The sequence below is a fragment of the Numenius arquata genome, chromosome 9, assembly GCF_964106895.1.
Source record: "Numenius arquata chromosome 9, bNumArq3.hap1.1, whole genome shotgun sequence".
Taxonomy (NCBI): Eukaryota; Metazoa; Chordata; class Aves; order Charadriiformes; family Scolopacidae; genus Numenius; species Numenius arquata.
In genome coordinates, this window is record NC_133584.1 from 60,574,499 (window position 1) to 60,599,535 (window position 25,037).

Here is a 25,037-nt window from a genome sequence, read left to right on the forward strand (position 1 = left end):
GGGTCATAGAGATCTGCTGCGTGGGCAGGATCTGCGTAGATTTTCATCCAGGAGCTTGTGCTGATGATTAATGGTTGGGAAACCTCACCTGGTATCTGTAACTTTGGGTTGAAAAGAGCCCTAACTGGTGAATCTTGGCATCCCTTTTAGGGATGTTTTAGGACATCCCATTGCTCTGAGCTTGCCCGGTCTCCCCTGCAACCCCCTGAGTCCTGCCCATGCACTAACTTTTCCTCCCCCTCATCCTCCTTTTTTCCCCCCGACCAGGAATGCCTGAGCTGGAGATGGGGGTGCCAGATCACCAGTTTGGACAGCCGGGAATGGGGGAGCAGATCCCCTGGACGGATAACGGCATGGCAGCCATGAACCGAGGCGCGCTGAATAAACCCGAAGAGTAAGTACCACAGGGCTGGCGGCTTCCCGACCTCTCCCAGGAGAACATCGGGATGTCCTCCTGCCTGGGTCAAAGAGAGGTGGCCTTTGGTGCCGGCCTGGAGACCTGGCAAGTGCAAACTGGGGAGAGCACGACTGTCCATGGCAGTACTGGTTGCTGGTGGCACCATAAAGTGCTGGGACATGGGATGTGAAGGGTGGTACAGTGGGAGAGATGACATCCGTTCTTTCTCTAGGGACAAGCGTGTGAGTAGACAAGGAGGGTGGGTTGGGGGGAGACATCCAGGGTATGTCTGGACCTGAATAATCCCATATCACCATAGAATTGTCATGGAATGGCCGTATATCCATGGCAGAGCCAAGGATACTGCAGGTCCTCAGTATCCCTTGCCAGTGCCACGGCCAGTACCTGGGTTGGTGCTCTCCAGCAGCTTCTCGCCAGGGGCAGCGGTGGAATCTGGAGAACCACAGGACAATTTTGTGATTGCAGCTCTTTACAGTCCCCATGTGCTTTTGGCTTCAGCTAAAATGCTCACAAGCTCTAATCCAAGGTCAAATAACCCCCTCTGGTCCTCTGGCCACCTTTTTTGGGTCCACACCCCATGCAGCAGCCAAGGGGTCATCACTGGCCCAAAGTCCAAAGTCGCTCCTTGGCTATAAAGGGGTTGGAAGCGACTGTGGGTCAGATACTTTGGGACAGGACATCAGAAAGGTGGTGAGCCCTGCTGATGGAGCTCAGCGGGCGATGTCCTGCCACCCCAAAGTCCTCCCTGAGGATCAGCAATGCTCGTGGAGATGGATTTGATGAGGACGGGAGGTGAATCCTGCCCCCTGGCCCCGGGGAGGGCTTCAGGTGCCTGGTTTAAGAGCCAGCACCGATGAGCTCTGCAGGGATCCTCCTGCCAAAGCCCAGCCCTGCTTTGCAGAGAGGCAGAATTTCCTCTATTAATTAAAGTCTTTAGCAGATGAGCTCAGTCTCTGTTGTGTAGTCATGAAGAAGACACGTGTAAGAGCTGTATCTGGGCAAGCCGGTCGCCAAACATCTTTTTCTCGGGGCTAAATTTGGATTAATTTCTAAAAGCTCTTCACTCAGCCCAAGAAGAGAGTTTCCTAAGTGGTGTCTGCTGCAACTGGATCTTGGACTTCTGCTGGGAAGACTTGGCCTCTTGTTGCTCGAAAGAGCTGGGAGATAAAACAAATCCTCATTTAATTGAGCATTTATATCAGCCCCAGCCCTCGCCACAAGGAAGCAACTTCCCTTTTAAGGCTTGCGGGTGCCGTTAGTTTGTTGGGATAAGATCCGTAGGGGCACACCTGGCAAAGGGCGGAGCTGCTAGAAAAATCTTAGCCTTTTTTTAAGCTACGAATGTTCTTTAGAATGCTGCTTATGGGGTAAAAATGACTTTACCTTACTCAGCAGCCCTGAGCACTGAGTCACCCTGGCCAGCTGGAGACGTTTTTGTCTCCCCAGCTGGGAGGAAAGGAGCTGGATTTTCTTCTGGCTCACTCTTTGATGCAGGATTACTGAGCGAGGACCCAGGTTGGCGTGGAAGGCTTGGGACCTGCGCAGGTGTCAAGGAGGAGAGATGTCGGGCAGGACTCCTCGTGTGGGAAAAACATGAGGGAGTTGCTTCTGGGGTGGTTTTTGGGGCAGAGGAGGTGCCAGGAGACAAGGTGCAAGGTCAGATTGGTGGAGCAGCGGCATCTGCCCGAAGCCTGGTGAGATGCGGAAGTAACAAATCTTGCATTTGGTTTCAACCAAGCTTTGAAATTGCAGCCTGGTTAAGGTTTCACAAGGTAGCATTTGATTTTCTTGGCTTTGAAGGGGGAGAAAGCAAAGAAAACCATGCTGCGTGGTGGGACTTCCCATGGTTTCATTGGCTCCCTATGGGAAGGTTGGGCTCCCCACATGGGAGCCAACAGTAGAGCCAACACATGGACCGGGGCCACGAGACGACAGCAAGATGGGAGGTAGAAGGCTCCTCGTCCTGGTGAGCATCCGTTCCTCCTGAATTAGGGTCTCTGGGCAGGGGTGTCTCCTGCCAGAGGTGGTGAACAGAGACAACACTGGAAGAAGGTGGTTCCCAGTGCAGTTTCCTCTGATTACTGAGGTCTGATGGAGCTCCATGGGTGAGACCTGCCTTGGCAGCATCTTGGTGGGACCTAACCACTTCCATCTAGTGGTGTAGTGATCAACTACAAAACCCCACTTCTGCTGCAGCCAAGAGAAGAGATTCTGCTGGGGAAAAGCCTCTGGACTTTGGTCCTCAAGACCTGCAGATATGCTCCAACTGGGGAGGACACGCTCATCCTGGGAGATGCCCACAGTCCCAGCAGCTGCCTGTCCACCCGATGGAGACTGCGGTCAGGGCGAGCAGACAGTGCCTTTGGAGAGCAGATATTATGGGACCAAGAAATAATATTTCAGCTAAGATCAAACCAGAAGAGCTTTTGCTTTGGGGGTTGCAAAGGTTTCCCAGATGAGAGGTTCATGTTATCTGGAGGTGGGCTGAGCTCCTGGCCTTGTATGAGGAGCTGGTGGTGCCCAGATCTCCTAGCACCAGGTGTCCTGGGGAAACAGGAGCTTCCTTTTTAAATTCTCACCTTCCCCAAATCCTCCCGTGCCTTTGCCTCTTGATAAAGTGGAGCGGCTACAACATCCCCTCTCAGGCATAAGTGCTCTTGCGTCTTCTGCAGAAGAGGGACACCTTGGGCCATGTCCAAGGCTTCTGGAACCGAGTCCAGGTCGCTGTTCTCGCATGTGTTCCTCTAATCCCCCAAGGTCAAACATGCCACCCCGGGGCCCGATTTGGTTGCCTCAGCGCTGGCACCCGGTGCCATCTGAGATGCCGAAGGTCTCTAGGACATCTGTGCAGGGCCGGAGACCTGCGCCCTTTCACAGCAGTGGTTGGAGGCCACGCCAGGGAGATGTTTCACAGGACCTTGAGCAGCATTTGACACCATCTCCGCAAGGCGCTGAATTTCTCCTCCTCGCCGCATGCAGCGTCAGAGTTTTCACCTTGAAAAGAGCCTTGTAGGATTCCAGGGGATAGAAGACCTTTGGATAGGAAATTGGGGACGTGATGCACGGGGTCCAAGATCTCCTTCTCCCACCGTTACCTGCCTGGAGCCTCATCTGAACCCCACCATGGCACGGTGCTGGAGGAGAGGAGGAGGGAGGAAGGCTCTGCAAGCTGGACTGGGCTGCAAAGCAGGACGCGCTGGAGGTTTATTTACCAAAAGGTTGTATTTTCCCTGCCATTTCTCTATAAACCAACTTTTCCCATCCATGCGAGGTCCGGCATGGGCTGAAGAGATGGTGCCAACCTGAGTTTCTCCTCTACCTGCTTGTTCATGTGGAGAAGCAGCTTGTTCTCACCTTCCTCTGCAAGAACCATGTCTGGGCAGTAAACTTTGTCCTTGGCCACTGAAAAACGGGGTTTGATACAAGCAGCAAGTAGCAGGGACCTCCAGGGCTGCGGAGCAAAACCAGCCCCGCTTTTCACCTCCGTCTCCCCGCTTCCCTCTCTGCTCCCACTCTGCAACTTAAGAAATCCCAGCGCCGAGTATTCCTTTTTCCCTGGATTAGGCTGCGTGTGTTGGCTTTGCAGCGGCCTCGGTCGGATTGGCTTCGGTTCCTTACTGTACATCTGGTCCTCATCTGGAGCTAAAAGGATAAACATGTCTGCAGCTTGGGAACTGCTGGCATGTTCGAGCCCTCGCCTTTGTGCCTGGCTGCGAGCGTGATGTGCCACGGCTCTCTCTGTCGTGTCAGCCCCAGCAAATCCGATTGACTCCAATTAGTCACGTCATTGGAATGTCTCTCATTACATATTAATCTTATTCCCAAAGAATACTGAGCGAGCGTTGCAGAAATCTTTTTTTTTTTATTTTTTTTTTTTATTTTATTTTTTTTTGCGGCTCAAAGGTTCCCCTTTGCCTTCAGCTGCTTCGCTTCCAGCTGCTCCGGCTCCATCCAAGCCTCCCCGCTTTTCGTGCCGGCAGAAGTTGTGCTCTGCGTCCCGCTGTCCTGCCCAAAAAAACCCCAAAACGCCTGCGGGAAGCAAAGCCTGCAAAAGCACCAAAGTTTTCTTCCCAAACCTCACCGAAACGCTGTCCGGGCTTCGTTTCTTGGAGAGGTTCAACCTTACCAAGCAGGTTCTGGCGCTGGGCTTGAGTTTGAGCGGGCTGAGCCGATGTCGGAGCCGGGGGGAGACGAGGCTGCATCCAGGATGCAGCGGGGTGGGAGCGAGTCCCCGTGGCTGCAGGGGCTGCGTCGCTCCAGCATCTCCCAGCTCAGCCTCCTCCCCGCTTCGTAAACCTTAACGAGCCTCCTCTCGGCTTCTTCTCTCTGCAGCCAGTGCATCACCTCGCAGCTGGACGAGCTCCTGTGTCCTCCCACCACGCCGGAGGGTCGGAACGACGAGAAAGCCCTGCTCGAGCAGCTCGTCTCCTTCCTCAGCGGCAAAGACGAGACGGAGCTGGCCGAGCTGGATCGAGCTCTCGGGATTGACAAACTGGTCCAGGTAAAAGAGAGACCCACTCGTGGGACTTAGTGGAGGTCACATACGGGGCCAGATGCTGAGGCTTGACGTGAGCGTGGAGGAGGATTTCCAACATCTGGTGGTAACAGGAGGCCAGATGTGAGTGGGAACACACGAGCGCGTCAGATTGAGAGATGATACTTAACACCACGCCATTCTCTCCCGTCCCCGTCCCCCCCCCCCCCCACCCCTGCCAAAAAAGCTGGAAAACAGCCCTGTGAAATACAATATCTCGCTTCTCCGCTTTTCAGACGCCATCCCCCATGAGAACCAGCAGCCTGGCAAAGAAGCGGCCGAGCGGTTTCAGCCCCAGGCGGCTCGTGTAACGGGGAGAACTGGCAGGCTGTCCCGCTTCCCCACTTTACCGGAGGGCGGGGGGGAGGGATTTAGGGCACGGAGGAGCCTTCCAGCTGGAATCCCACCGCCTGGGATTCCTGAGCTTGGGTTGTGCTGCCTAATAATATATCTAATGGCCTCGCTGGTATGAAACCGTGCAGCCCTTACTATCAAGATTGGCTTACAGTGCAGCTGCCCTTCTCTCTCGGAAAAAAAATAAATGAGGTTTGCTTTTAGCGGTGCTGTCCTACTGGGATGGCGCTGGGGCCCTGGTTTCTGCAGCTGAGACTGCAGCTGAGACTCCCCCCTTTGCAGATATCCACGGGGGTAGATGGCCTCCGAAGGGCCCAGGGTTTCATAAATAACAGGGGGAGAAAGCTGGCTGCAGGGGAGCCAGTGAGGGACGTGGAAAACGAGAGGGATCGCTTGGGATTTGTCTCCGAGTGGTTTCTTTTTCCGTGCCCCGTAGCGCTCACATGCAGGCTTTTTCCAAAACAAGGACCAGAATCGAAAGCCTGTTAATAAACACGAGGTCCTAAGAAAGAAGCTTCTCAGAGCAAATCCCTCTGGTTGCTCCGGGCCTCATCCTGCACCATTTAAACCTGGAGGTGGCACATCTCCTTCTGTGGCCCCGACGTGATGCCTTGCCCTGCGCTGCTGGGAGGGTTTATCTTTCCATCAGCGATTTCAGGGACCTGTCAGTGAGTTAATTCCCCAGCCAGGTATTTGCCACATCCCTTTTCTCGAGGCTGTGCCTCCAAAATCACCACCTGCCCTTCTTTTTTAACAAGTTCGAGGCAGGAAGTTGAGCTTCTCCTGTCCCTCGTACTAGAGATGCCTCTCGCCGAAGATGCAGCTGCAACAGCTCAGTGTTGTCACGAGGGTTTTGCAGACTCAGCTCCCCGGAACCCTTTCCTTCACCGGACAGGCTCCAGCAGCATCAAGATGCTGGTTTTTGATGCCCTCGAACGGTGCCCGGCGCTGCCAAGCGTCTCCACGCCGATCCGGCGCTTCCCCTGCCGAGGAGGACCCCGTTTGGGGGGGGGAGATTATCTCATATTTGGACCCCGACCCAGCTTTGCTCCCATCCAGGGATCATTTCGTTAATGGGAATCTTGGGCTTTTTCCATGGCTTCAGCTGAACCTCAGAAATATTTGGAATAGTTCCACGAAATATTTGCTTGAAATACATCTTTAGAGAAAACAACATGTCAGCATAAAGGCATTTTTTGGGGAGGAAGAAAAGGTGTTGATAGTTCCCCTCCAGGATGTGTTATTGGCAGGTGGGGGTTCGCATCCCCTGGGGCAGAGTTTGGGGATTTACTCTGACTTCATCAAAGCCACCGTCTTCTCCACAGACGTGCTGGGATGAAGTGCTGGAGGTACCTGCACCCCGTTTAATCCGGAGGCAGCTGGAAACTGGGTAGTTTGGGGAGAAAAGCGTAAAAGAGCCTCATTTCAGCAGGTCTGTGGTTTCTGGCCATCGCAGGCTGCTGGTTTATGTCCCAGTATCCAGTCCTTGAACCATAAAAGCTCTATCTTAATTTATCTTAAGGAATTTCTCCCTACCACCATTCCCATATCCTTATCCCTGCCTTTGAGCCTCAGTCCTTTGATGGGCACCATCTACCCAAATCCCAAAGGCAGTGGGATTTGGGGGTGGTTTGTGTGTGTGGTTTCTCTGAACACAATTTTTTCTTAATCCGTGGGACTCAGATTAAGGATTCTGGCTCCGAGGTGTTACTTCTCCATGAGTTCATAGATCAAACACCGGATTTCTTGGCTTGAGTCAAGCTAGCGCAGCACAGAATAGCTTCTTACCATGATTTGCTGGTGTGGAAATCATCCCCCAGCTGTAATACATCCCATTTGTCTAGGAATGGCTGTACTCTAGACCAGAAGGTCCTGTCTCCCGTGGGTTCCCAGTGAGGGCTGTCCCAGGAGCAGTGCAGGAGGATGGTCATGCTTCTCCATCAGCTTTCCTGGTCCCGGGGGTCCATGGCTCAGGTCCTTGGAGGTGGCCTGTGTCAGAGGTGCTTTAGGGGCAGGTGGGGACCTGAAATGTCATACCCTCTTCCTCCAGCCAAGCCTCCGAGGCTGCATAAAAATAGGAAAGGAAAGAGAGCACAAGCTGTTTCCCGTGTTCAGGTCTGTCCTGTGGAGAAAGGCAGAGGAAGGCAGAGGAAGGCAGAGGAAGGCAGAGGAGGCAGAGGAAGGCAGAGGAAGGCAGAGGAGGCAGAGGAAGGCAGAGGAGGCAGAGGAAGGCAGAGGAGGCAGAGGAGGCAGAGGAGGCAGAGGAAGGCAGAGGAAGGCAGAGGAAGGCAGAGGAGGCAGAGGAAGGCAGAGGAGGCGGAGGAGGCAGAGGAAGGCAGAGGAAGGGAGAGGAGGCAGAGGAAGGCAGAGGAAGGCAGAGGAAGGCAGAGGAGGCAGAGGAAGGCAGAGGAGGCAGAGGAAGGCAGAGGAAGGCAGAGGAGGCAGAGGAAGGCAGAGGAAGGCAGAGGAGGCAGAGGAAGGCAGAGGAAGGCAGAGGAAGGCAGAGGAGGCAGAGGAAGGCAGAGGAGGCAGAGGAAGGCAGAGGAAGGCAGAGGAGGCAGAGGAAGGCAGAGGAGGCAGAGGAAGGCAGCATCACCTACCAGTACGATGCAGCCCCCCAGGGGGATGAGCCCTGAGCCCTTCCGAAAAGCCTGGCCTTGGTCTTTGCTCCCAAACAAGCCAAAATAAATAATTTTCAACCTTCTAAGGTTTGCTAAGCCCCGGGGAGCGGGCGTTTAGTGTCCTCCCCGACAGAGTTCACGTGGGCTGGAGCCTGGCCCAGGGATGAGGGTGACAAGCAGCAGCATCCTTACGAGCTGGTCCATGCCAGACACGTCCTCCGTCCCCTCCGAGCTCTCCCGGGAAGGGTCAGGTGCCCGGTGGGGCTCCAAAGTGATCTTTTCCTCCCTCCTTTGCCAGGGCGGCGGGCTGGAAGCCTTGACGGAGCGGTTCCAGCCCCAACAAGCCACCCCACCTCTCATGATGGAGCAGAAACCCGGCATGTACCCCCAGCCTTACTCCTCCGCCTCTCCCACCACCAACCTCCCCGGCGCCTTCCCCGGCATGGTCAGGCAGAAGCCCTCCTTCGGACCGGTGCCGGTGCAGGTACCGCCGCCCCGCGGCGCCTTCCCCACCAACATGGCCATGCAACCCCGGCAGACGCTCAACAGACCCCCGACGGCCCCCAACCAGCTGCGACTTCAGCTGCAGCAGCGGCTGCAGGGGCAGCAGCAGGTAATTCTTCCCTTTCCTCATCCCAGGGCCGCGGGGATGGAGAGACCCTCGGTCCTGCCCGCAGCCCAGCCGTCCCAATCGGAAGGGATGGGATGGGTGGGAAGCTCCTGGATCAGAGTGTTGAAGGTCTCCTTGGATTTTTTATTTATTTTCTCCCCTCCAGCTGATCCATCAAAACCGACAAGCGATCCTCAACCAGTTTGCAGCCAATTCCCCGGTGGGCATCAACATGCGGGCGGGGATGCAGCAGCAGATCACGCCGCAGGTGAGGGGGATGCGGCACGGTCCTCCCGGCTGGGAAGAAACTTGGGGGGGTTAATCCCCGCGCCCTCCCTGGTAGCGCAGCCTGGCTCGCTCCTCGCTGTCATTAACGGGAGAGAAAAATTCTCCCGCCTGCGGAAAGGCGGCTGCAAGATGAGCTGCTGTGGGGTTTGGTTTTTTTTGTTTCACGATTATTCCAGCTCTTCCACCTGCTCAAGGTCTAAGTACCTCGTTATTGCTTAGAGAAGGATGGGCTGCAGCATTTAATCCAGAAGGATTTTTTAGGAAATAGATGCCATCCTTTAAATACCAGAATCTCTGGTAACTCTCCTTATTGATGCTGCAAATCCCCAGGCCCTGAAGTTCCTGTTGGGCTTCTAATAAAGCGGATGAAACATCTGCTGGGTACGAGGAGAGGCTGGAAAGCGTAGCTGGCTTCTGGTGACTTTATTCCATTTCTTGGAGAAGCCTTTGCCTTTTTGGGAAACAGGGCGACATCTCTAATGTGCCGTGGGGAGCATTAGTGATAGGGAAGGGGATGGAATGGCTCCCATTTTAACTCCGATTTCAGCCGCTGATGGCTTTGTCGGGCTTTTTAAGTTGATTAAATCCAACAATTCCATATGGGGAACGAGCCCAAGGTCATGGAAAAGCTCATAGGATGGGGGTTTTTTTAACAGCTCGCAGCCCAAAGGGCTGAGGTCAGGGATCCTGGGCTCTGGTGCACGGGAGCATCCCAGTGAGGGTACAAGAAGTGGGTCCCATGGAGGAGAGGGGTGGTTGGTGACAGCCAGGTAACCAAGAGCCTCTTTTCCCCACTCAGGGGGTCATAGAATCATGGAATTGTCCAGGTTGGAAGGGAACTTTTAGATCATGGAGTCCAACCATCAACCCAACACTGACAAACCCACCACTGACCCATGTCCCTCAGCACCACGTCTGCCCGGCTTTTAAATCCCTCCAGGGATGGGGACTCCACCACTGCCCTGGGCAGCCTCTTCCAAGGCTTGACAACCCTTTGGGGGAAGAAATTTTTCCTAATATCCATCCTAAACCTCCCCTGGCGCAACTTGAGGATGCTCCAGCTCCCGGAGCTTTGCCATTTGGCACGTGCAGAGGCTGATCTTTAATATCTCCACCCGGCTCTGCCCTGCAGTGATGCGAACGGGCTAATTTACAGCGTTTCGGGGGTTTTTCCAGCTTTCCTTGCAAACCGAGCCGGGGAGGGGGGAGCATCGTGGCTCTGAGCTGTTTGCTCACCGGAAGGTAACGATGACAACTGTGGCATCCCCCCGCCTCTTTCCCCGCAGCCTCCCCTCAACGCCCAGATGCTCGCCCAGCGCCAGCGCGAGCTCTACAGCCAACAGCACCGCCAGCGGCAGCTCATGCAGCAACGAGCCATCCTGATGAGACAGCAAAGCTTCGGAAACAACCTCCCTCCCTCCGCCGGGCTCCCGGTACAGATCGGAGCCGCTCGCTTGCCCCAAGCGCCCCCCCAGCAATTCCCTTACCCCCCAAACTACGGTACGACCCCGGGAAACCCTCCCACCTCCACCAGTCCCTTCTCGCCGTTGGCGTCCAACCCCGAGGCGGCGCTGGCTAACCGCGGCAGCATGGTGAACCGGGGGATGATGGGCGGCGTCGGAGGGCAGTTCGGCGCCGGGATGACCCCGCAGATGCAGCAGAACATCTTTCAGTATTCAGGATCAGGTACGTTGAGCGTTGGAAAACCATCCGGCGGTGGGGAGGGAGAGAGGCAGAGGGCAGAGCTAAGACAGGGCTTCCACCCAACCTGTGAACTGGTCCATTCTCTGGTCTCCACCTCTCAAAGGGGGAGACCTTTTCTGGTTGAATCTCCAAAAAATATTAATGTATCATATTGTTTAATTCTTTTCTTGAAAATGGAACTGCAGGGCAGCCTCGAAATTGCACTTCCTTAAATATATACACTCTGAAAATGGCTGAAGCCTTCCTGAGATGGCTGGAATGAGCTGCAGGCACCTTATAGACTCATAGAATGATTTGGGTGGGAAGGGACCTTAAAGACCATCCAGTGCCACCCCCTGCCCTGGGCAGGGACACCTCCCACCACACCAGGTTGCTCCAAGCCCCCTCCAACTTGGCCTTGAACCCCTCCAGGGATGGGGCAGCCACAGCTTCTCTGGGCAACCTGGGCCAGGCTCTCACCACCCTCACACCAAAGAACTTCTTCCCCACATCTCATCTCCATCTCCCCTCACGTATGAGATGGGTGATCTGGTGCAGAGTTGCCTATAGATGGGCACTGTCTTGCAGGACTTCACATTGAGGGTCTCAGCAAGGTGGACATCACTGATGAGTAGAGAAAACCCCCATGTGGCTGCAGTAGCCCTGCAGGAACCTCCTTGGGCACCATCTCATCATTACCCTGGCTGTTTCCCAGCCAGGTGTGATGCTAAAGAGGAACTTCTGCTGATGGAAACCACTTGAGGGGGGTTTCCCTGCTCCTTCGTCCCTGAAATACTTGCATTTGAGCGATACCAGCTGCTCAAAATTCAAACCAGAGACCGAAAGTCGAGGCTGATGCTTCTGGTTCGATGCCAGCAGTTGCAGGGGGGGGAGGAGGAGTGAACTGGGGGTGCTGGTGGGGGGTCTGGGCACTGCTGACACCGTCTGTCCTTCCTCAGGCATGGGTCAGCAAAGCGAACCCGCCTTTGCCCCGTCGCTCAGCCCCAGCAGCCCCTTGATGTCACCCCAGCTCCCGCCTTCGCAAAGCCCCATGCTGCAGCCGGCCCCGCCAACACCGGGCTACCAGTCGCCCGACATGAAGACCTGGCAGCAAGGAGCCATGGGCAACAGCAAGTAAGATCATGGTGGGCATAACCTGGAGCACACGGGAGAGAGGACAGCAAGGTGACACCAGGGTGATGGTAGGGGGTTGGCAGGGGTGGCAGTGTCCGTAGGTGACACCTGGCTGAGGACACGTGAGCTCAGGCCACGTCCTTGCACCATGATGTCCTCCAGAAGTCACCGTCAACCCTTTGTCTTCACCTCAGAGGCAGCCAGAAGCCCACAGCATTTAAATGAATGAGGACGCGTGTTGAATAAGCCATGAAGCAGTCTTTTAATTAAACAAGTGGCTTAATTATGTCTTTTGAAAGTGGCCTTAGGAAACGTGACAATAAATTGAGTCAAGACCAGCGGTCCCAGGTCACTGTGTGACCCTTTTAAGATGTGTCCAGCTCTGACGTAGGGAAGCAAATGGGAAGAGTCACCAGACTCCTTCCCTTTTTTTTCCATGAGTCAGATTTGAGCTTCAGATCTCCAGAAATGGGGGGAAAAAAACCCCAAAAGCTCACCTGGGGACCTCCTTGCTTTGTGTCTTGGCTCTGTGCAGGTAGCTCAGCTGACCAGTTCTGGTCAAGCAGCGCAGAGCAGGAGGTTACTGGGCTGGGTGGGATGAGATGGGAGCTGTGGTGGAGGTGGGATGCTTCACCTTGTCTTGGTGATGGAGAACTGTTCTTCTGCCTGGAGCAGAAGTTGGGCTACAAGGAGGGCACTGGAGTGAAGGGGTGAACTTGGTGTCACATAGACCAGGGCTTCGCATCTGACTGGCCCTTAATCCAGCCCAAAAGCCTGTGCTGATCCCTCTCTTGGCGCTGGTGTTTCTCCTGCTCTGCCCCATCACCCTGAGGAGCTTCCTGCTACAGCGGGAGGATGTCCCCTACATCCTACACATGCTACAGGATGGATGTCCCCACAGCGGCCACCTCCTTTCCTCCCAGCCACCACACTGGTTAAGCCACATCCGTCCCTCCCGCTGTCCCCAGGACCTGGCAGGGCTCCCACACTCACTGCCGAAAGTGACGTCGGCATCACCGAGAGCCAGGCTGGCTCGGGCCACCCCAGGAGCTCAGCAGACATCTCGAGGTGCCTTCCACTGCCACATACACCTGGCTAATGACTTTTTTCCCCTCTTTCTCAGCGTTTTCAGCCAAGCGGGGCAGAACCAGGCGGCGCCCGCTCAGCAGGGAATGTACAACAACATGAGCATCACCGTCTCCATGGCGGGAGGAAACACCAACGTCCAGAACATGAACCCCATGGCCGGACAGATGCAGATGAACTCGTTGCAGATGCCCGGGATGAACTCTATGTGCTCGGAGCAGGTCAGTGACGTGTCCTTCCCGCTCCTGGGAAGGTCAACCAGCTCCCGGAGGTTCTACAGTCACTTCTCGGGTGTATCAGGGTCCCAAGGGGGTGACACAGGGAGCAGCAAAGGTCTGGTATTGCCGCTCTGCTGGAGCCCAAGGCCACCAGTGCCACAGAATGTCCTGTGTGTCCCTGGGGAGTGCAGGGACGTGCCAAACATCTCCAGCCCTCCTGGTGGGCTTGGTGGCGGGTCCATTTGTCCCCCATCCCTGGAGAGCTGTGAAACTGGGAATGGGAATAGTCAGATACAGGTCCTTGGTGCATCTCAGCTCTTTGGTGAGAGCCTCCCTGGGCCAGAGTGAGACGCCACCGACTTTTTTAGCTGCCAGGGTTTGTCTTGGTGCCATTTGGCTCGTGGGTTTCGGGGCTTGCAGCCCCCCCTGGGGAGCAGCCACAGCACTCGGTGAGGAAGGAGGGTGGTCCCTCCCCTGCAAGGGCCAAGCTGGTGGCTTTTACCCCTCTCGCTGAGCAGTTTGGGGGGCATTTCGTGCTCCCCTGGGGGCGAGATGCCTCCGGAGCCCCAGGCAAAGGTGCGGGAGGTGGGAGAAAGGTGAAACAGGTCCTGTTTGCTCACTCGGATCCCCCCACCGATGCCCCAAAACCCTGCAGCTCACAGTGCAGGGAGGACACTGGCAGCACAACCCCCCATCCATGAGCATCCCCTCCCCAAATCCCCCAAAACCTCAGCTCGGGAGGGCAGCGAGTGCCCCTCCAGCATCCCCCGGCTGAGCCTGGATCTTGCTTTTGACAGGTAAATGACCCGGCGCTGAGACCCGCGGGCCTTTACTGCAACCAGCTTTCCTCCACTGACCTTTTGAAAACAGAAGCAGATGGGGCGCAGGTCAGTAAGAAACTGCTAAACACATCTCAGGTACCCCCCCGAGGAAGTTTTGACGGGTTTCCCCCCCCTCCCCAGTAAAGGCTGAATGTTCCCGGCCGTACCTGCTTGGTTTCCACTGGGATCGGCTCGAAGCCACCGCGGTCCCACCAGCGTTGGGTGATGGCCAGCCCTTGGGGACGCCAGCACCGCTCCTGGCATCAAAGCTCGCGCCGCTGCCGTGAGCATTTTCGGCCTCCGTGGAAGAGCGTCGACGCCGGGGCCGAGCTGGAAAAATAAAGCAGTGCTGGTGCTAAACGCCCCTCACCCCGGCTCTGGGCTGCCAGCGAGCGGGGAGGGTTTCTTTCCTAGGCTCGGCCGGTAAAATGCCATTAAAACGCGGCAGAACGAGGAAATTTGGATGGGGGAGGCCGCGGGGACGGCGTCCGTCCGTCCCTCCGAGCAGCACTGAGCACCACCAAAGCCTTGCCCAGCTCCGGCTCCTGGGGACGATACGGTTCCTCCCCATCTCATCCGGCGGCGCCTCCCCCTTCCCCGTAGCGCAGCTTTGGTTTCCGTAGGGACACGCCGAGATGCACCAAAACCTCTTAATTTTCATCAAACAGCCGCGCTGGACCTCGCTCACCACCCCACCACCACCACGCCGCGGCTCCCCTTCACCCAGGCTAAGGGGGGCTTTGGTTTTTTTGATTTTTTTCCCCCCCAAAAATCGGTTTTTTTCCCCCATTTTTGTTTTTGGTTTTTTTTTTTTTTGGTTTTTGTTTTTTTTTTGGGATGAGCAACGTTCCGAACCTCGCTGAGCCGAATGAGTTGCAGCGGTTTTCTTTTTATAGGACAAGAAGACAGAAGAGTTCTTCTCTGGGGTGGCTCCAGACTAGAGGAAGTCTCTAGTGAGTTTCCACTTCACGTAGTTCCCAGCTCCGCCGCCGCCGGCCCCTGCCCCGGCCCCGCTAAATCCCCTCTTGTCTTTTGTGTCCCAGCAGGTACAACAGGTTCAGGTCTTTGCTGACGTACAGTGTACAGTGAATTTGGTAGGAGATCCCTACCTCAACCCGCCGGCTCCTTTGGGCACCCCGAAAAACGCCGCCGGGCCACCGCCGCCGCCGCCGGGCCAGCAGAAGAGCCTTCTTCAGCAGCTACTGACTGAATAAATCGCCTTTCGAGGAATGTGAAATTTAAATAAGAAGACGTACAGAGATATATAAATATATATATTATATATTTTTCTGAGATTTTTGATATCTCAACCCGCAGCCATTCTTCAGCTCGTAGTGTTTGGAGCAAAAAGGGGTTTTTTGTTTTACTGGGGGGAGGGTGGGTTTTTCCCCCTTTTTTTTCCCCCTTTTTTTCCCTTTTCTCCTCCCTTTTTTGTCCCTTTTTTCCCCCTTTTTTCCTCCCCCCCCCTTTTTGTCCCTTTATCTCCCTTTTTCCCCTTTGTTTTTTTTCTCCCTCTTTTCTCCCCCTTTTTTTTCCATTTCCCCCCTTTTTTCCCTTTGTTTTTTTTTCCCTTTTTTCTTTTTTTTTTTTTTTTTAAAAAAAAAAATAAAAAGAAGCATCGGATGTCGGCAAAGCGCCGAGGCGGGACAGTCGGTTTCTCGAGCCAAAATTACAGATGATTCTTATTTTTGTAATCATTTTGCTGGCTTCTTAACCTGGAGGAAGGTTTCTCGGGGAGGGGGAGAAGGCAGCTGGAGGACTGCGGCGGCGGCAGGAGGAGGAGGAAGAGGAGGAGGAGGAAGAGCAATCTCAGTTTCAGCTGGATCTGTCACTGATCACGTCTCGGCACGGGGCACGGAAGGGGATCGGCGCTGGACTTCTGCGGGGAAAAAGCCGTTTTTTTTTATTCACGCTTAAACAAAACCCCTTCTCTCCCCTCCGCCCCAGCCCGCTTGTGCGTACAATCAGCTTTTTCTAGCAATCGTGAGTTTGTCGGTTTTAAAGAAAAAAAAAAAAAAGACAAAAAAAAAAAAAGACTTAAGAGTATTTTGACCCACCATTTTTTCCATGTTTTATGCTGGTTTCAGGCCTCCGAAACAGGCGAAACGGGGAGGGGGACTACAATGTGTATATTGCAACAGGAGGAGGAAAAAAAATTTAAAAAGACAAAAAAAAAAATGACAAAGAACAGTTTGGGGAAAAAACTGCAATAATTTTTAGGGGGAAGGATGGGGGGAGGGGTCTGTCAATTATTGTAGATAAAATTTTCTGATTAAATATTAAATAAAATTAAGCAGTCGGTTCTTTCTGCTTTGATTGTGTTTAACAGCTGAGGTAGCTTAAACTATTTAAAATAATAATAATAAAATAATAATAATAATTGAATTCTCTGTTGGGAGATAGCTTTTTTTTTTTCTCCCCTCAAGCCTGTCACTGTAAATAGCTCTGAGCTCTGTATAAATTTGTTTTCTTCTCTTTTAGTTGGGGGGGGGGGGGGGGTCGCTTTTAATATTCACTGCTGACTTCTAGGGGGGAGGGAGGTGGCGGCTACGGGGGGGGGGGAATTTTTATTTTTTTTCCCTCTAAAAAAATCGCGCTGGTGTGTGGAAAAAAAAAAATGTGTAGCTTTGTTGATTGACATTTGCAAGAGTTAAAGATGACAAAAAAAAAAATCAATCAAAAAAAAATGAAAAAAAAGAAAAAAAGAACCGGAGTTGCCAGCTCTTAACGTTTTCGTTGTTTCTGTGCCAATGGGGATGCCGGGGCCGGAGGTGTGGGGCAGCCAGGGGTCACCCCGTCCTCGCACAGGGAACCCCCACCCCATCACCACAGTTCCTCACGCTGGGGAGCTGGAAATGGGGAAATTTTGGGGAGGAGGGGGGTGACAGCGGGATTAACAAGACCATGACGGGGAGAGGTGGGGCGGGCGCACTTCTAGCTGACAACGCACTTTCTTTTTTAACTAAGTGGCTGGTTTCAAACATTTTTGCTGCAGGAGGAGGGCTGCAGCGAGTGGCCGATGCTGCCGTCTGCTGTTCGTGGTGGGGTTTTGTCCAAATATAATCACAGACAAACCGGCCGCGCCGGTGTGGGAGGAAGAAGCGATCCAACGTGGCTCCGCAGCCACAGAGCGAGGGGTGGAGGTGGGAGAAGCACTGGGAGCACGGCCACACCGGCAGCAAAACCAGCACTAAATCCACAGGGAGCCACTGGAGTGTTAACAGAACACATAGGCACATTCTGCACAGAACAATAACATTTAATTCTCCCCACCACAGAGCCGTTTCACACTGTGTAACCGCTATCGCCCCGCGAGGAGACGACTACCTGCTGCTGGCCATTAGCACAGCGCTCCCGAGAACACGGCAGCTTTCCTCGGCTCTCGCCCAGGAGGAGCTGCCTGCGCCCGCTCACTTCAGCAATTTAAATTTCTTCAGGTGTTGGTGCACTTGGTCCTTGGGGTAGGGCCTGAGGGCCAGGCAGGTGGCCACGTTCTCAGGCTGCTCGGTCCACACTTGGTGGTCAATGCTGTTCTGCTTCAGGGTCTCCGCCAGCGCCGTCAGGGCAGCTTCATCCGGAGCCTGGGAAGAGACAAAGTCGTAGAATCATATAGAATGGTTAGAGTTGGAAGGGACCTTAAAGATCATCCAGTTCCAACGCCCTGCCATGGGCAGGGACACCTCCCACCAGACCAGGTTGCTCAAAGCTCCCTCCAGCCTGGTCTGGGCCCCACGGTTCCCTGTGAGGGCCGGGGTGTAAGGCAGTGCTGGGGAAAGAGGCAAAGCAAGGTGGCTGCTGCTAAGGTCAGTGGCCAGCTGGAGATATTAGGATGGGCAATCCTAACGGGCATCTTACCTAAAAGGCATTTTGTTCTTGAAGGCCCTGGCTGCAAGCACTGGAGGGAGGAGCTGAGGGTTTTCAGCTAACACAGGTTGTAAACGTTCAAAAAAGTAGTTTTTGTTATTTTTTTTTGCCCCTGGACAGCTTGCCTAGCTCAGCATGCTGCGGCAAACACCGCAGCCTCAGCCCACGTCCACACAGGGGCTGCCCCGATCACCTCCTCACGAAGCGGGGTATGATCACCAGGGCTGCTGCGGCCCTCGAGGGGGATTCACACAGAATAACGGCGCCTCTGGGCCCGGAGGCCTCGCAGCCACAGGGGGTGCGGACTGGCGGCCATCGTGGGGGTGCTTAGGCCGCGGTTCAACCCCCCGAGCCCACACAGCCCCTCCGCCCCCCCCGCAGCCCCCTCATCACCCCCCTAGGGCTTTGCCCAAAATGGCCGCCGCCCGCGACACTCCCGGCATGCCCCGCGGCTCCCGGCCTGCCCCGCGCACCTCCAGCACGACGGTGCGCATGGCGCCGCCCATCTCCAGGTAGGCGCGGGTATCCGGGTGCTGGCGGTGTTCATGCGCGGCGGCCAGGGCGGCGTGGCAGCCCTGAGCCACCGCCGCGCCCAGCGGCCACGACCGGGCCAGGTCTCCCCGCAGCACCACGTACTGCACCAGCCCCGCCGCCGCTCCGGGCGCCGCCATGCTGCCGTACGGCACCGCACAGCCTGCTGGGAGGTGCATGCTGGGAGTGAGGCGGGGAGGAGATGGAGGCAGCGCCGCCGCCATTTTATTGTACGGCAAACGAGAGGAGACGGTGTCTGGCGAGCTGACGTCCTTCCGGCGGCGCTGAGGCGCGCAGTTTGAGCGCCGGTTGCTATGGTGAGTGCGGGACCGGTGGGCAACTGGGCTTGGGGTGGGGGCAACCGGGCCCCTCGTCCCTGTCCCCTTTGGTGGGATCCCTTCAGTCCCCCTGGAGGGGGGGCTCCCGGCTGCCCAGCTCCCCCCTCCGCCCCGTCCCCCTCGGCGGGGGCCCGGCCCGGTTGGGCCCCGTGGGGAGATCCCCGGTGTCTTCCTGTCACCCCCCGGGGCTGTGGCGGCTCTCCGGGCTCGGCCTGATGGCGGAGTCCACAGAATCCTGTCTGTGCCTTCGCTCCGGGGAAGTTTCCTTGTGGGGCTGGTGTGAAATGGTGGGTTATAAGAAATGGTGAAATAAGAACGACCCTGCACTTGGGCTTGTTGAACCTCACGAGGTTCATTAACGTGCCGTTTCACCCATCAGATTGTCCCTGCGTGGGGCCAGCCCGGGTGCTAGACCTGCCCTCGGCACTTCTCGGAGTCCTGGTGCAGCAGCAAGAGGAAGGTCCCCTGAAGAAGAGCTCTCGCTGTCCCCACGTCGCCGCTTCCCAGGAGACAGAGCCTGGCCGGGGAGGGCTGACACGGAGAGTGACGAGGGAAGATGGAGGAAAGGAAGGCATATTCACCAGAGGGTGAGCTGTCTGGGGTGCAGGGTGTGGGTGCAAAGCGTGTCCTCCCCAGGAGTTGAACCCTAAAACGCTTGTGGCAAGAAGTGACCCCTTGGCTTTCCAAGTTGTGCCTTGAGTCACCCTTGGCCAATTTAGGATATGGGGGCTTCAGCGATGTTGCTTCGCTGCTCTTTGTACTGGGTTTGAAATAAAACTGGGAATTGCAGATCTCTTGGGATTGGGACTGGTGTGTTTGCTGCTCACTCCGCTTTTCAGGAGCTTAGCGGGGCAGTGTTTAGGGTCTTCTGGCACTCAGCCTCACTGTTTAAAATTCCCAAAAGCTTCTTTGCCAGAATTTTTCCTGTCGTCTGCCCCTTGGAAAAATCTGTTGTAAGTGGGTTTTTTATGTATTTGCACTGGACCTGCTTTGTTTCGGGTGTCGCAGTGCAGCCCCACTAATAATCACAGCCTGGATTTTCGAGCGTGTCGTGCTTTTCCTCGCAGGGGTGTTCGCTCACCTGGAATTGCTGGAGGCGCAGGCTTACGAGGCAGCCATGAAGCAGGAGGAAACAGAGCAGCAGGAGGAGAAGCTGGCCAGGCTGAGAGCGAGAGTGCAGGAGCTGAGGCTCCAGAGGGATGAGCTGAGGGCTAAACTGGACCTGCAGCAAAAAGGGGTGAGAAAGGGTGTGCCTCTGTTCTCAGAGGGTGGATTTATTGAGTTTATTTTTTTATTTTCCCTTTTTAAGTGACATATAGTCCTGGTGTGCCCTGTTTTCAGCGCCACATAATCCAGAACTGCTGCATCTACTCGCTTGGAGGTCATGCGGCTGCTTTTGAACTCTTCTTTTGAGTTTTTCCTCCCCTTTTCTCCCTCATTTTTCCCCTCTTCTGCTTGAAATGCCATCTCACTTTTTTCAGAGCTGGGTTATTATTTCTCTGAGTCTCTGGCTGTGTTCCCTGTAGGTGAAGTTTCTGTGTCAGTGATTTCTGACCTTGCTTCTCTTCTGGCTTTTGTAGCAACTTGGGAAAGAAGGAGTCGTGTCGGACCGGGCCCAGCCCAGCGCTCAAGCTGTTTTAGAGTGGAAGATAAAAAGCGTTAAGTCCATGCTGCAGATCTTTTACCTCACAGGTAAGATCTCCAGATTCACGCCAATGGCTGCATTTCTGGGATGCTAAATTTTGAAAACTGAGCCTGATCTGAAATGCAAATTCCCTGTTGATGTTGCTGCTGTTGCGCTTGGAGCCTTTAGAGTCTGAAGCAGTAACTTTATAATTCCCTGTCTTTCACAGGAGGCCTCTGGGGTGTTCCAGGAATTATTATTTACTGAACTGTATCATTTAAATTAAGGTCTAGATTCTGGATAAACGTTTAACTACCTTGTGAATGAAATCTTTGGGAATTAGGCAGTGAAATATCCAGAGGTCTGGGTTTTCCAAGCAAACTTGTGAGGTCAGGCCCCCCTTTTCATCTGCTCCTGAGGTTTTTTAAAAAATATGTTGGTTTCCAATGTGAGTCCCCTTTGCTTTGTGCCCTGGACAACACGAGGATGCGAGTCCTGCTTGGTGGGAGCAGGCTGAGCCCACCCGTGAGCTCTCTCCTTGGTGTGGTGAAGCGCAGTCTTCCTCCACCCGGGGCACCCTCTTCTCCCTCTCGCCCTGTGTTTGAATTTTCTGGTTACATTGTGCTTAGGGAGATGGTTTAGTGATGGTTTTTTGTCAGTACTGGGTTGATGGTTGGACTCCATCTGAAAGGTCCCTTCCAACCTATGCAAATCCATGATTCAATGATTCTATGAATTGACACCATAACTCAGTTAATAGGAATTTGAGCTACCTTAATTAAGCTGCTTGAAATCATTAGAGTTCTCTTATTAAAAAATTCCTCTGTTTTATGTCCCTAAATATTTGCAAGTCGTTAATCCTCCTGGGGAGCTCCCGGAGCTGGCCCAGTAAGAGGAGGCAGGAGCCTCTCTTGCAGTCATAGAATCATAGAATTGTTCAGGTTGGAAGGGACCTTTCAGATCATGGAGTCCAACCATCGACCCAACACTGCCCAACCCACCACTGACCCATGTCCCTCAGCACCATGTCTGCCCAGCTTTTAAATCCCTCCAGGGATGGGGACTCCACCACTGCCCTGAGCAGCCTCTTCCAAGGCTTCACAATCCTTTTCATGAAGAAATTTCTCCCAATATCCATCCTAAACCTCCCCTGGTGCAACTTGAGGCTGTTTCCTCTTGTCCCATGGCCTGTTCCTTGGAAGAAGAGACTGACCCCCTCTGTGTTGCCCCACAAAGTCTGCAGTGAGGAGTTAGAGTTGCCCCGAATAAACCCTCTCTTTTTGGCCCCAAGGGATCAGTGGGAAGCTGACCAAGCGGGGAGTGTGTTTCTGCATCAGCACGGCTTACGAGGGCACCTACTTGGATTCCTACCACCTGGACCTGCTCACCAAGCCAGAAGTGCAGATTTACCGTCACTCCCTCCCTATCTTCATCCCCCTGCAGCAGATTGCCAAGAAATACTTGCAGACGGACATCAGGCGCTTCTTGACTGTCCTGTCCGACCACCTGAACGCTTACGTGGGGAGGAGATACCAGGCAGACCAGTTACAGGTACCAGCGGCCTCAGCGATGACGGTCACCTGTCCTTTTCCCTCTGATGTACCCAGTGTTACGAGTTTCTAAGGTGCTGGGGAAAATCTGGGCAGTTTTCTTTATGTGGAACACTCAGAGTTCTGGTTTTTAGAACTTCACATATTATTGTGTGACTCTCAACTCGGTTCCCTGTTTCATCCATTGACGTGTACTTGAATGTTTTGCTCCTCTGCTCAGTGTTAGGTTGATGGTTGGACTCGATGATGTGAAAGGTCCCTTCCAACCTGGACAATTCTATAATTCTATGATTTAAAATTTACTGCCTCCTCCTCTCCAGAGGTCCCTAAGCTGAAATAGCTCGGAACTTGTAAAAAGCTGCTGGAGGACACGGTTTAAGGGTGTGTGTTTGTTTAAGTCTTTCCCAGACAGAGCTCCATTCCTACTTTTCATATCTCCATCCTTCCAGGAACACTTCTCAGACCAGATAGAAGGCACTTTGCAGAGGAACTCCTTGTGTAATTTGCTGGTCTTTAATTACAACGTGTCAAGTAAAAGCAAGACCTTTCCCTTCCGCGCGAGGCTGCTTTATGGAGATCTCTGCTGCAGCCTCCCCACTGAAGTCGTCGTTTCCTGCACACGTAAGTGGATGATGTGGGGCTCTGTCTGGGGGGTGTAAGACCATACTGTGGGTCTGCAGATGGACGGGGCTTCTTTCTAGTTGAGTTTGGGGGCAGAAAATAACAACCTGTCATATTTCTGAGGGAGAAAAGGTTATAGAAGGGGTTGTGTGCAGTCGGTGCTGGGTCTTGAAGCAGCTGTAGCTCATCCCTAGCACAAAATGGCAGATCTCTTGCAGGAGGGCTAGTTGTAGGCAAATAAGACACAATCTTTTCAGTATCAGGAATATCTCTCTCTCTCTCTCTCTCTCAATGCAATTAGAGAAATGATTAATTGACGCCTGGTGCAGCCAGGCTCTAGTTGCTCCTGCTGCATCATGGGGGGTGCTGGCACGTCGTGCAGGGAAACAGCAGAGAGAGGCAGGGACAAGTTTTTATCGTCCTTTAGAAAGTGTCAGAGACGCTGTAAAATATTCATAACAAAGATCTTAATACTCCTAATGAAGATCCCTGCCTGAAAACCTTTCCCTGACACCACCTGCTTCCTCCTCCCAGTACGGCCAAGACTGGCCCCAGCGCTGTGTCTCGTGCAGTCTGGACACCATGGCACAGCTCAAACCTGGATCTGCATTATTTGTTACTATAAATGCCAAACTGGGGTGAGGAATGGGTTGTCTCTTTGTCTCCCTGTGTTTCTGGCTGGGCCGTGGACTGGTTGGACCGAGGTGCAGCTAGATGGAGCTGCGAACAGAGCAGCTGGGACCGAAAATCCCTTCTCTCTGCCATCAATCGTGGCTTGTTCTGCCAGTTCCTTGGCTCCCAGTGGGGCTGGAGGAGGAGCCGTGCACTGGTCTGGAGCACAAGTCTTGTGAGGAGCGGCTGAGGGAGCTGGGGGTGTTCAGCCTGGAGAAAAGGAGGCTGAGGGGAGACCTTCTCGCTCTCTACAGCTCCCTGAAAGGAGGGTGTAGCCAGGGGGGGTCGGTCTCTTCTCCCAAGTCACAGGCAATGGGACAAGAAGAAATGGCCTCAAGTTGCGCCAGGGGAGGTTTAGGATGGATATTGGGGAAAATTTCTTCATGGAAAGGATTGTGAAGCCTTGGAAGAGGCTGCTCAGGGCAGTGGTGGAGTCCCCATCCCCGGAGGGATTTAAAAGCCGGGCAGACGTGGTGCTGAGGGACATGGGTCAGTGGTGGGTTTGTCAGTGGTGGGTTGATGGTTGGACTCCATGATCTGAAAGGTCCCTTCCAACCTGGACAATTCTATGACTCTTTGTATCAACAGTCCCCCCTCTCCTTTCCTTGCAGTAGCCATCCCTTTCTAGGTGAAGTTCTACCTTTCCTCACCAATTTCAGTGTCTTCTGAGCCAAGAGAGCAAATTAGGTGGCTGAGGCTCCCCATTCCTGTCCTCGCCCTCCAGCTCTGGGTGTTCCTTAAGGCACCGCTCTCCGCAGCCACCAAACCTCACAGGAGAGCTGCAAGAGGCGAAGGGTTAGGAAGGAGAGAGAGAAGGGTTATGAGAAGAAAAACTCCATGGCAGGGGAGAGCGGAAAAACTGCCTGGGGACGAGGGAAGAACGAGAAGCAAATAGTTTTATGGTGGAGTTATGGTGTTCCCCACTGATCTGTCCCCTCCTGTTGCCAGCGGACGCTCCGGCAGCTCTAGCAGAGACAGCAGAGGCTCACACAGACCTGTTTCGCCGCGTGGCCCTGCACAAAGCCTTCCCCTCCTTCAGCAGCGCTGGAGAAAGCTTGGTCGGAGCTCCGTAACCCCCGTAACTCTCCCTGAGCTCATTGAAATGCAGATATTTCCCATGGATTGCAGCCCTGCTGCTGGGAACCCCCCCGAGGAGGAACCGGCCTGGTTTGCGTCTGGAGAGCGATGATTCCTCCAGGCTTTTGGGTCTCTTGTTGCAGGTAATTTTTCCTCAGCGCTGTGTTTCTCGCTTCTTTGAGCTCCGATCTCTGGGGCTGGTGCCACGGAACTCCACAGCTGCGGGGAAACATCTCCCGGTTGGAATCAGAAACTATATTAAACCTTCAAGATCTGGGTGTTTTGGGGGGCAGTGCCCTATAGATCAGCACCGTGAGCGTATCCAGCGCGGAATACTCTCTGCCCTGCTTACTACTGCCAGGAAGGGAATTCAGGTGAGAAGCTGGAGGGTGTTGGAAGGACAGAGGTGAGGTTTAGTTACCGCCAGTGCCCTCGGGTGGGCTGTTACCCCCCCCCCAAAACATTAAACACTGAATTTTACAGAAATTAAACTGAAATTTCCCACCAGCAGTGGCTTTACGCCTGCTATTTCCTTCCCTTCGGGCACGGGGCAGCTTTGCTGGTGTCCCCTCGTTGTGCTTCAAGCTTGGATCAGATCTTTAAAACCTTGCTGTTTTGTCACAGTGCTTTTTAAACTTGTTAATAAAATTTCTACGTTACTGAAATGGCGGTGTTTAAAAAAATCTTCTGTTGATTTCCTTGTTGCTTTAGAGTGGAATGGGGTTTAAGTGACAATATATGTATAACATGGTTTAAATGACAGTATTTTCTCCTCTCATTTTTATGCCAGTCCCACATGCGATAAGGCTCAGGGAAAGCACTTTATAATTTTCTTTTAATTGTTTCTCTCATCATTAGAGCTCCTTGTCCCCGTTGGACTGAACAATCCATTGGAGTGTAACCTCTGGCTTTTGTGTGTCGTGGCTTCAGGTTCCTGCCCCTCATGCTGGGACCTCCTCGGGGAAAAAGACTTGAGTTTGCAGAGATTTATGT

At 54.0% G+C, this 25,037-nt stretch overlaps 3 protein-coding genes across 5 annotated transcripts in view; 2 read left to right on the plus strand and 1 right to left on the minus strand.

Annotated features, from left to right (window-relative positions):
- NCOA1 (nuclear receptor coactivator 1) overlaps nucleotides 1-15,767 on the plus strand; it is a 66,376-nt gene extending 50,609 nt beyond the window's left edge. The window contains exons 12-20 of one of the 3 annotated variants that reach the window (XM_074153025.1): nucleotides 268-394; nucleotides 4,751-4,919; nucleotides 8,226-8,540; nucleotides 8,704-8,805; nucleotides 10,112-10,511; nucleotides 11,468-11,642; nucleotides 12,766-12,949; nucleotides 13,744-13,833; nucleotides 14,811-15,767. In XM_074153025.1, coding sequence (XP_074009126.1) covers nucleotides 268-394; nucleotides 4,751-4,919; nucleotides 8,226-8,540; nucleotides 8,704-8,805; nucleotides 10,112-10,511; nucleotides 11,468-11,642; nucleotides 12,766-12,949; nucleotides 13,744-13,833; nucleotides 14,811-14,981 — 1,733 coding nt within the window. In that variant the 3' untranslated portion in view covers nucleotides 14,982-15,767. Of the gene's footprint in view, nucleotides 1-267; nucleotides 395-4,750; nucleotides 4,920-8,225; nucleotides 8,541-8,703; nucleotides 8,806-10,111; nucleotides 10,512-11,467; nucleotides 11,643-12,765; nucleotides 12,950-13,743; nucleotides 13,834-14,663; nucleotides 14,721-14,810 lie in introns of those variants that run through there. The other 2 variants (XM_074153026.1, XM_074153027.1) reach the window with 2 other exon arrangements.
- A 1,410-nt stretch (nucleotides 15,768-17,177) lies between these two features.
- On the minus strand, nucleotides 17,178-18,341 carry PTRHD1 (peptidyl-tRNA hydrolase domain containing 1). The gene is made up of 2 exons (XM_074153562.1): nucleotides 18,105-18,341; nucleotides 17,178-17,348 (listed from the first exon to the last, which is right to left on the minus strand). Exons 1-2 carry the CDS (start codon nucleotides 18,339-18,341, stop codon nucleotides 17,178-17,180), a joined length of 408 nt encoding a protein of 135 aa, XP_074009663.1.
- A 538-nt stretch (nucleotides 18,342-18,879) lies between these two features.
- On the plus strand, nucleotides 18,880-24,706 carry CENPO (centromere protein O). Its single transcript, XM_074153563.1, has 6 exons — nucleotides 18,880-19,087; nucleotides 19,568-19,737; nucleotides 20,081-20,192; nucleotides 21,416-21,675; nucleotides 22,124-22,295; nucleotides 23,916-24,706. The coding sequence occupies exons 1-6, from the start codon at nucleotides 19,057-19,059 to the stop codon at nucleotides 24,038-24,040; spliced, it is 870 nt and encodes a 289-aa protein (XP_074009664.1). The 5' UTR covers nucleotides 18,880-19,056; the 3' UTR covers nucleotides 24,041-24,706.
- The last annotated feature ends 331 nt before the right edge of the window (nucleotides 24,707-25,037 follow it).

Excerpts from the sequence above, each read along its gene's own strand:
- PTRHD1 (XM_074153562.1), bottom strand. The coding sequence starts at position 18,341 with ATGCACCTCCCAGCAGGCTGTGCGGTGCCGTACGGCAGCATGGCGGCG. Across the intron at positions 17,349-18,104 it reads TGCGCACCGTCGTGCTGGAG|GCTCCGGATGAAGCTGCCCT; the intron begins GTGCGCGGGGCA and ends GTCTCTTCCCAG.
- CENPO (XM_074153563.1), top strand. The coding sequence starts at position 19,057 with ATGGAGGAAAGGAAGGCATATTCACCAGAGG. Across the intron at positions 19,088-19,567 it reads GAAGGCATATTCACCAGAGG|GGGTGTTCGCTCACCTGGAA; the intron begins GTGAGCTGTCTG and ends TTTTCCTCGCAG. Across the intron at positions 19,738-20,080 it reads TGGACCTGCAGCAAAAAGGG|CAACTTGGGAAAGAAGGAGT; the intron begins GTGAGAAAGGGT and ends TGGCTTTTGTAG.